Raw genomic sequence first — 10,945 nt, forward strand, 5'->3', positions numbered from 1 at the left:
AGCATATGCTATTTGAATGCTCTTACTCCCATCAGTTGTGGCATTCTCTGCTAGGCTGGCTGGGCATACAAAGGAACATAGGTACTTGGCAAGAAGAAGTAAATTGTGCGGCAAGCAGAATCAATAATCGACCATGGACTCATATTTTAGGCTTTCACTTTGCAGCAATTGTTTATCATATCTGGGCAGAGAGAAATGCTAGAAGATTTCAACTAAAGAAGCAAGAGGCCAGACAAAGAATAAAGGAAATAATTATACAGTTACATGTTAAAGGGCAATAAAAGAATATACTAGATAGTTTAAATTGGTACCCAACATAGATAGTTATAGCATAGTTGTGATATTCTGATAGAACTAACTCTTAAGTCCAAATGAGTTAGCTGTGTATAAATTTCTTACTTTGTGGAATAAAATTTTTTTTTTTGACCAAAAAAATAATGTAAAATGATCCAATGCTCACTCTTTTTATTTTAGTTATTGTTAATTTTGGATCCTCTTCTCCTACTCCCCCCCTCCCCCCCACAAAGAAGTTTTTTTCCAAAATCGTGGAGTTCCGTCGTATTAAGTCTTAATCGGGTATAAACAACAGAGGACTATTCCCATGTGAGAACAACCTTTGGAAGCTACTAATTTTGTTAGACGTATTTGTTTACACTTAGTAGAGGTTTAAATCTATCATTCAAATATTTTGTGGATTTTTGTCGACTTTAACAATATAGTGAGAAAAATCCCACGGAACGCTAGAAGAAAAGAATTCTCCTCCTTCTCTCTAGGTCTTACTCTCATGGATACAATCATTATCACACCACTCATACCGCCGGAACCTCCGGACAAGAATAACCATATGGATATAGAAGAAACAACACTACATTTCTACAAGAAAATGCTCTTCGATAAACTGGTAAGCCAACAAAATGACTACTATGAGGAAGATGCCCCACAATCATCAAAGACGATAAAGGAAAAATAATTGAAGGATCAATCCCACTCTCATAAGACGACAGGAAACGCCTTTACCTCCCATGGTGTTACCCTGTAATCATAAAGGTCTTTGGACGTAAAATGTCACACCAATATCTTCGCTCTAAACTAATTGAATTATGGAAGCTATCCGAACAGTTAATCTTGATTGACCTAGGATGGGACTTCTTCATTGTCAAATTTAGTCTAGAGGAAAATATGGCTAAAGCACTACATCTAGGACCATGGTTTGTCTCTGAGAATTTCTTTTCAGTCCGAAAATGGGAACCAAAATTTGTACCACAAGAAGCCACCCTCTGTACCACAACTATCTGGATTCATCTCCCACAACTCCCAATAGAATTCTACGACAAAGAAATACTAGAGAAAGTTGGCAGGAAATTGAGCAAGTTACGAAAAATAGACTCATGCACCTCATCCACCCTGAGAGGAAGGTACGCACGCATATGCATTCAAGTACCCTTAGAAACACCAGTGAAAATATTTGTGATAATTGGAGACCATAAACAAGCAGTGATTTATGAGCGGGGAGGTACATTATGTATGACCTGCGGAAGAATTGGGCACATATCAAGAAATTACAATTACAAAAAAATACAATCACCCACACCACAAGAGGCACCAGAGACTTAAGAAAAAAAATACGAAACAAGGGGAGGAGAATGAATAGAAAATAGTAACCTTCCCAAGGAAGAAAAAACTGGATCAACAAAAGGTATAAGAGAGGAACAATGAAGCGGCAAACAACCAACACCATGCATCACAAACACAACGGATCCAGGTAAACATGTTCGACGCAAACTCAGGTAAGTTTCTACAAAATAAAACTGTGTAGTACAATTCTAAGGCAAGCAAACCTAGTCCAAAATCATACAGCAAGCCCAACGGCACAATCAATAAACAAAGCCCCACCCCCACTCCGGCGCAACTACTTCCACGTGGCCCCAACCCAAAACTAACGCCAAACGTAAGGCAGGAATGGGGCCCAAGGAACTGACATAGACTCCAGCCACGATCCCCACGTAGGCTCCCACAACGAGGACTCTGCTTTAGGCCTATCTCCTGACGTAAAAGATCTCAACTTTGGGGTTTTGGATTGCAGGGCTGGTCACGTTCAACCAATTAGAGCCCTCACCCAATTGGAGACTACCAGCCCAAAAATTCAACCCAACCCAATCACCTATGCGTCCCCTACCTCTCTCTTAGAGAAAGCCTCTAATGGGGGAAACTCAACAAATACCATAAACACTCAAGTGCCTCACCTGAAATCACACTCAAATTCAGGTGAAAAGACACTTACCATCAATTCCACAAGATATCACATTAATTCTGAATTCCTCTCCCCAGACATAATAACTGCTGCCTCTTCCACTAACCAAGATTTGACACCAAAGGTCACAATTATGAGTCAGCCCTTTAACTTAATCCCTCACATTACCCAAAGTAGTACATAAAAAAAAATGAAAAAAAAACAAACGCCGCCCTCCTTTGTGACCTTACTACTACTGCCACCGGATCACCTACCAGCATCCTGGCTGGAGGTAGCACTGCAGGGACATGGTTAACCTGCAATTTCACCTTGGAAAATCAACCGGTGACCTTGATTGTCCAGAATCCAATACATTTGGCGAGGGTAATGGTGGAAGCACTGAACAAGGCTTTGGCTGCCTTTGGACCATGCCTATGGCAGGAAATGGTGAACAAAGGCAACATGCAACCAACTATCGACCTGACGATGCTCAACAACCTAATGTCCCAAGCCTTCCAATCAATATCGTTCTTCCCAGATCTAGTAACAGAGGATCCAACAGCAGAGCCGATCTTTGTGACCATCGATCCCTAAATCCACCAAGCACCATCATTTTATGCTCAACCAGAAAAGAGTATGTCACCACCACTCAACAACATCAAAAGAGAAATCAACAAGGCCCTAAATCTCCTAAAAAGGAAAAACCCACCAGAAGCAAATGGAACAACCTACGGTCCCCTTCGAACAGACTCTCTCCTACTGGACTCAGTCAGGGCGATAAAGTTTAGTGTGGAGACCAGCGAAGTGCTAGTGTTGCTGTGCCCCAGATCAATGACCAAATGTGGACTGAGTCTAGTGTCTCACCAATCTCAAGGTGACCAAGAAGCTTCTCAATCTGACTCCGGTCCTCAGCTTAAAGAGGAAGACCCAAACGTCTCCGAAGAGGACTCAACAGGGAATGGAGAAATTCCAGGAAGGCCAACACCCAAAACATCCAATCACCCCTAATGAATTACATCATATGGAATGTTAGGGGTAGTAACAATGCTGAGTTCAGAAGTCACTGCATGGATATGGTCAAGCTTCACAAGCCAGCTATGCTCGTTCTATTAGAGACCAAGATGGTTGACCACAAGAAACTGGCTGAGGAACTACAGTTTGACCTGATAATTCAATCTCCGGCTATTGGTCTATCCGGGAGGGGGGGTCATTTTTATGTGGAAAGAAGATAGTGTTAGTGTGAATGAGGTGTCCACCATCCCTTAAGGTATCCATGCCATGGTAAAGGTACTCCCTAACCACACCCCTTGGTTATTTTCGGCCATCTATGCTAGTAATAATTTAGTTGACAGAAAGCTACTCTGGGAAAATTTAGTTACTATCTCCAAAACCTCCACAAACAACTGGCTTATGGGAGGAGACTTCAACAAAGTCTTGAAAGCTAGGGATAAATTTGGGGGCAACCCAATAAACCCTAGTCGGAGTAATTTGTTTTGGAGTTGCCTTAATGAATGGAAATTATTAGATTTAGGCTATAAAGGAATTAAATTCACTTGGCCTAATAAGAGATACAACAATAGGACCTCTCTGATTCTTGAAAGAATAGATAAGTGTTTTGCCAATGAGAGTTGGATTTCATAGTACTTTGAGGCTACTGTGATGCACCTTCGTAGGGCTCACTCTGATCATTGCCTCATCCAAGTTATCCTAAAAGGGGACTCTTTCAATAATACAATAAGACCTTTTAGGTTTGAATCAATATGGACTAGCCACCCAACCTTTCCCAGCTTTATCAATGAGGCATTCCCTCCCCCCAACTCCACCCTAATCAAATCCACTGAGTCCTTCAAGAGAATTGTGACTTAGTAGAACAGAAAAACTTTTGGCAACATATAGAAAAGAAGAATCTTAGCTAGAATTGCTTAACTATCAATTCAGCAACTACTTGTTAAATCCAGACAACAACCTGACTAGTGAGCTAGATTCAATCCTAAAAAATAAGGAGGACTTATGGAAGCTAAAATCTAGGATTAACTGGCTTAATGATGGGGATGCCAATACTAGATTCTTTCACACTTCCACCCTCAATAGAAGGAGAAGAAACATGATCCCCTCTCTCAAAGAAGAGAGTGAAAATTGGCTTTATGACCAAAGATACATCCAGATAGCTATAATGTGCTTCTTCAGAAACCTCTATACCTCCTTTCACTCACAAGATCCCACTTCCACCACCAACCATCTGACAATGACACATACCCTCTCTGACTCCTAAAGGGATAAACTAGATAGACCCCTTGAGATGGGAGAAATCAAAATGGTTATCTTCTTCTTCAAGCCCTTCAAGGCTCCTGGCCCTGATGTCCTCCATCCCTTCTTCTACCAGAAGTACTAGAGCATTGTGGGTAACTCTGTATCTGACTTCTGCAAGTAATGCTTCACTACTAATTCCATGTATGAGACCATGAACCAAACTCTGCTTTGTCTCATCCCAAAATGCCCCAAGCCTCCATGCTAAAAAACTTCAGACCAATTGGATTTTGTAACACAATCTACAAGTCCATCACAAAAATCATTGTTAACAAAATCAAGCCAATGCTGCCTGATATAATAGGCCCTAGCCATGCTAGTTTCCTTTCAAATAGGAGAGCCTTAGGCAATGCTATCATTGTGTAAGAGTACATTACTTACTTAAGGAAAATAAAAGGGAAACAGGGAAACATGATCCTTAAAATTGATCTGGAGAAAGCCTTTGACAGGTTGCAATGGTCCTCCATTAGGGACGCACTCCATGCCTTCAACTTTCCTCCTGGGCTGACCAAGCTAATTATGTCTTGCATTATCTCTTCCAGCATCTCAATCTTAGTAAATAGAGGTAAAACTGAAGCTTCCAAGCCCTCAAGAGGCATTAGACAAGGGGATCCCATATCCCCTTACCTTTTCATAATGTGTATGGAGAGACTCTCCAGGTCAATCGACCAGGCATTATTGGGAAATCAATGACAACCTATAAATATTAGCAGGTCTGGCCAAAAAATCTCACACCTTTTCTTTGCTGATGACCTCACTTGTTTGCTAAGTGTAATGATCCGACCAGTCGTTTTGAGATTTTGCACTTTGCTCGCCAGTTCTCGGGCATGACTTGCCCCGTGTGGTGTATTATGACTTATGTAAATCGTTGGTTTTGGGTTTCAGGTTAATCGGAATGAATTTGGAAGAACAGTTCTCAGTTTGAAGCCTTAAATTTGAAAGGTTTGACCAAGAGTTGACTTGTTTGTATATGATCTCGGAATGGAATTTTTATGATTTGGTTAGCTCCGTTAGGTGATTTGGGACTTAGGGGCATGATCGGAATGCATTTTGGAGGTCCGTCGAAGGTTTAGACTTAAATTGACGAAATTGAGATTTTAGCGTTTTCCGGTTGATAGGTGAGATTTTGATATAGAGGTTGGAATGAAATTCTGGAAGTTGCAATGGCTTCGTTTTGTCATTTGGGATGTGTGTGCAAAATATTAGGTAATTCGGACAAGATTTGATAGACCTTTTGATCGAAAACATAATTTAAGAGTTCTTGGAGTTCTTATGCTTGAATCCTATGTTAAATTGGTGATTGATGTTGTTGTGAGTATTCCGAAGTTTTGAACAAGTTTGAATGATGTCATGTGATGTGTTGGTACAATTGATTTGAAGTTCCAGGAGTTCCGGGATGTTTTAGGCCGAAAATCATAGTTGTAGCAAGTCCAGAAGGGTTGCAGGCCTCGGAACCCACCCGCGCGGTCCGCACAAAAAGAAGTGCGACCACAGTATGTGTTGCACGGACCGCAAAAAATGAAGTGCGGTCGCAGTAGGTGCTGTGCAGACCGCACAAAATGCTATGCGGCCATGGTGGGGAACGTTTCACTGGTCCTACTTCGGAAGCTCATATCTTTTGATCTACAAAGAATTTTGAGATGATTCAAAAATGAAAGTTGTAGCCCTTTGTGTCTAGCTTCCATAAAGGTAAGGATATAGCAATTTGGACATCTGTAGCAAACGTTATGGCCAAAATACTAAAGCCTATCACTGTAGAGGAACGCCTGTGCGGCCGCGGTCGTTTTTGTGCAGAACGCACTGGTTTTGTGCGGACTGCGGTTGATTTTATGCGGTTCGTGTAGGGGGAAATATGTGGGGTACTCTATAAATACAAGGTTTTGGGTTTTATTTGATATTTTGACCTAGAGAGCTCGGATTTTGGAGATTTTTCGAAGGTTTTTCAAGAACTTCACCAGGGTAAGTGATTCTAACTCAGATTTGGCTAGAGTACATGAATCTATCATTGAATTCATCATTTAATTCGTGATTTGGGATGGAATTTGGGAAGAAAATTTGTGGAATCTTCCAAAAATATAAAATGATGATTTGAAGGACCAAATGGTACCGGAATTGGGTAATTTTTGTATGGTTAGACTCATGAGAGTATAAAGATTCTAGTTTTGTGAATTTTGTCAAATTCCGAGATGTGGGCCCGAGGGTCAGGTTTGACCAATTTCTGGAATTTTGTGGTAATTTGATTGTTTTCGCTTGGGCTTTGTTCCTTTAGCATATTGTGACGTATTCGTTCTGATTTTGGATAGATTCGACGCGCGTGGAGGCCAATTTGAGGGGCAAAGGCATCGCGAGCTAGAGATTTAGCCGATTCGAGGTGAGTAATGATTGTAAATGATGCTCTGAGGGTTTGAAACCCCGATTGCACATCGTAGTGCTATATTGAGGTGAGGCACACGTCTGGTGGCGAGTGTGGGGTCATGTACTATTGGGGATTGTGACTTGGTCCGTCCCGACTGATGATTTTACCGCGTATTTGACTGAAACTTATATGTTATCATCATGATTTGGGTTGATTGCCATATTTGGGCTTCGTGCTAACTATTTGAACCCTTCGGGGATTTTTATTACTATTTCCTCACTGTTTTGACTTATTAATTGAACCCAGTCATGTTATTTTCCACTGTTTTACCATTCAGCCATTTTTACTCCGTTTTGAGACTTAAATGATATTTTAAATGATGTTTTGGGCTGAGAAATACTGTTTTACTAATGCCTGAGCGGCTTGTGAGTATTTTTTGACTGAGTAAGGCCGATGGCTTAGTTGTGAGGAAACACTGATACTGATTTGAGGTCGAGGGCCTGAGATATATGCACCACGAGGTGGCATGACTGATATGAGGCCGAGGGACTAGATTTGATGCCAAGATATGGCTTGATATTTTGCTTGGGCCGTAAGGGGTCCCTCTCGGAGTCTGCACACCCCCAGTGAGCGCGGGTACCCATTGTGATGTGAGATATAGCCCGAGGGGCTGATATTGTTCTATGTGATAGCCCGAGGGGCTGATATTGTTCTATGTGATTGCCCGAAGGGCTGGTACCATTCTATGTGATTGCCCGAGGGGCTGGTATTGTTCTGAGATATTTGCCCGAGGGGCAGAGTTGTTGACATTGAGCCCGAGGGGCGAACTTTTATGTGTTTATCTTTCGTATTTACCTGTTAAACTATGTTATTTGTGCCCGAGGGGCAGATTTCTGTGCTTATTTGCACTAACTGTTTTGCATTCATTTGCGTACTATTGAAAAAGCCATTTTCAAAGAAGTTTAAACTAATCTAAGATGTTTAAAGAGATTTTACAGCTTCACTACTTTCTTACTGGTTGTTGAACTACTTCTATACAACATCTTGATATGCTTTACGTGATTTCTTGCCTTCAGTCTTTATTTACATTTTTTACTCACTGAGTTGGAGTACTCACTTTACTCCCTGCACCCTTGTGTGCAGATTTAGGCGTTGTGGTACCGCTCCTGAGTGCTGATACCTCCAGCTTCAGGTGGGCTTCCGGAGATTACGAGGTAGTTGTTGACATTCGCAGCCCCATGTCTCTACTCCCTTATTGACATTATCCGCTACTTAGTATTGCTATATCATGTTTTAGACTGCTTTTATGATATTTAACTGTTTAAAAAGTGAATTGGGTTTAATTGGCTAGCCTTGTCTTCACGAGAGGTGCCATCACGACCGGGTTCGGGTTTAGGGTCATGACACTAAGGCAAATAACAGGAACTGCACCTCCATATACTCTATCTTATAGTCCTTCAATGAGAATTCTGGACAAAAAATCAACCTCACTAAGTCCAGAGTACTGTTCTCCTTTAATACATCCCAGGACACCATGGAATGTCTCATTAATTCCCTATCAATCCAAGCTACCACCTCATTTGATAAATACCTTGGCTTTTCCATATTCCATAAGAGAGCCACTAGTACAGACTTTTAGTTCATAATAGATAATATGCAAATGAAGCTGGCTGGCTGGAAAATAAATTGTCTCAACATGACTGATAGGACCATCCTGGCTAAGTCTTCCCTAAATAGTATCCCTAACCATGTCATGCAATACATCAATTTGCCTATAAAAATCACCAAGCAAATTGATAGAATTCAAAGAAATTTTATTTGGGGCACCACCCCAAATAGGAAAAAGGTGCACCTAATAAATCGAGACAGGGTTACAAAAAAGAAGGTCAAGGGAGGGCTAGGTCTCCAAAAAGCAGAATTGAAAAACAAAGCAGCCCTTGCAAATCTGGCCTGGAGGATTTATCACAACACATCAAGCTTATGGGCTAGAGTTCTTATCTCTAAGCACTGTAATTGGAACCATACACCTAGAACCCTTAGATCCCCTAAATCTTCCACATGACAATGCATCCTCAAGGGCTGGGATACATGTAGGAAGGTTAGCAGATGGGTGGTCCACAAGGGAAACAGGGTTAGTTTCTTGAATGATGCTTGGATCCCCAATCAACTAGCTATTAGGGATATGATAGAAGGCCCTCTTACTCAAAATGACATAATTTCCAAAGTAGACACCATCTACAACTCAGGGAACTGGGATCTCTCCCCCATCTCTGTAAATCTAACCCCCAAGTATCTCTAACATGATCAGTTCTGTCTTCATTCCTCTAAACCATACCAAGGAAGACAAGCTAATCTGGGGACTGACTCCTAGTGGGTCCTTCTCTAGTAGCTCTTCCTATACTTTCCTTAGCAAAACAAACAACAATGTTGAAATGGAGGAGGAAGGGAACTTTAATTGGATATGGAAATTACAAGCACCCAACAAATCAAGAACTTCATCTGGCTCTTTACCCACAAAAGATTACCTACTGGAGGATACCTTCACAGAATTGGGGTTAACTGTAACCCACAATGCTGCTTCTGCTAGAGTTTTGAACAAACAAGTGACCACATCTTCTTTGAATACATTAATGCAGCCCAGTTCTGGTGGGAATTGCTATCTAGGGCCTTTATTGAGAATAGGCAACAGAACCCCATTTTTTCATCTTAACAATGGATTTTAACTTGGAATAAACTTAGAAACACACCCTTTAATGAACACATTCCTTGGGAAAACATCCTTCCCTTTTGTTTCTGGCATATCTTGCTATGCAAAAACCACAACTTGTTCAACAATAAAAAGATAGAATCAACATTACCAACACCATCTCTAAATCAACTGAATACTTAATTTGGTAAAAAATACCACCATAAAAAAACATTCCAAATCACTATAAAATGGGAGCTCCCAAGAAGATGGTTCTTTAAGCTGAATACAGATGGGGCCGTAGGGGTAACCCGAGCATATGAGGAATAGGTAGAGTATTCAAAAACCACAATGAGGATTAGATTATGGGGTATATGGAGAATATACCACTTACAACCAACACTTTGGCTGAACTGAAAGCTCTCCTAAAAGGACTGCAACTTGCTGAACAAAATGGTTGGGTCCCTTTGGACATCAACACCGATTCGGCAGAAATAATACAAATGCTACTTACAGGTAACCTAATATATGATCCTACGATTTGTGAATGCAGGTTGTTAATGCAAAGGATGGACAGGGTTGTGGTGAGGCACACGTACAAGGAGCAGAATAGGGTGGCAGATGCAATAGCAAAAGAGGCAGCAAAGCCAACTCTTTTGGGTAGATCCAGCTTACTAGCAGTTCCTCCGATGTTTGTAAATGATTTATTTTGGGCAGATATCCTAGAAACTGAAGTTGTTAGGTTTTGGCATGTGATATTGACACTGTATCTCAAAACATCACACTGTTGGGGGAACTATAGTACCCCGACAATGACAATACTCTGTAATGTACATTTTGTTTAGTAGTTATACAAATATCCACCCCCTTTTAACCCCCAAAAAACTTATCAAGTGTATTTAATGTTTTTCTTTCACAATCATATTAGCTCTTACAGAGCCTTAATATCATAATATTATTTACTTAAAATTTATGTAAATATAACTTTTATCACTATTAAATTTATTATTATCGCTAACCATCACCACCACCCATCTCTAATATGCTATTATTATCTATTTATACAAATGTCAACCACTGCCCGCTAATCACTAACCTTCACCGTACAACTATCACTTGTAACTACCATCACGAACAATCACCTTTGCCACCAGTCATCCATAATTAATTACCATTTCCAACCACCTCTAATGTAGTCATCATCATCAATCTTCTCCATATACCACGCTAGCAACCCAATCGTCACCTTAATACTATAATCATCGACTACTACCACCAAGCCACCATTGTTAACTTTATCGTGTTGTTCATCAAATAAACAATTTGTATAACACTACGTATATGTTTTTCCTAATTATATTTTGTG

The 10,945-nt window shown here is 40.7% G+C and overlaps 1 protein-coding gene across 1 annotated transcript; it reads left to right on the forward strand.

The window, feature by feature from the left end:
* The first annotated feature begins 9,944 nt into the window (after positions 1 to 9,944).
* Positions 9,945 to 10,424, forward strand: LOC142182286 (uncharacterized). Its single transcript, XM_075256483.1, has one exon. The coding sequence runs from the start codon at positions 9,945 to 9,947 to the stop codon at positions 10,422 to 10,424; it is 480 nt and encodes a 159-aa protein (XP_075112584.1).
* Positions 10,425 to 10,945: the final 521 nt, after the last annotated feature.

The sequence above is a fragment of the Nicotiana tabacum genome, chromosome 6 (assembly GCF_000715075.1).
Source record: "Nicotiana tabacum cultivar K326 chromosome 6, ASM71507v2, whole genome shotgun sequence".
Lineage (NCBI taxonomy): Eukaryota > Viridiplantae > Streptophyta > Magnoliopsida > Solanales > Solanaceae > Nicotiana > Nicotiana tabacum.

Coding starts and splice junctions, on each gene's coding strand:
- LOC142182286 (XM_075256483.1), top strand. CDS start 9,945: ATGGGGTATATGGAGAATATACCACTTACAACCAACACTTTGGCTGAA.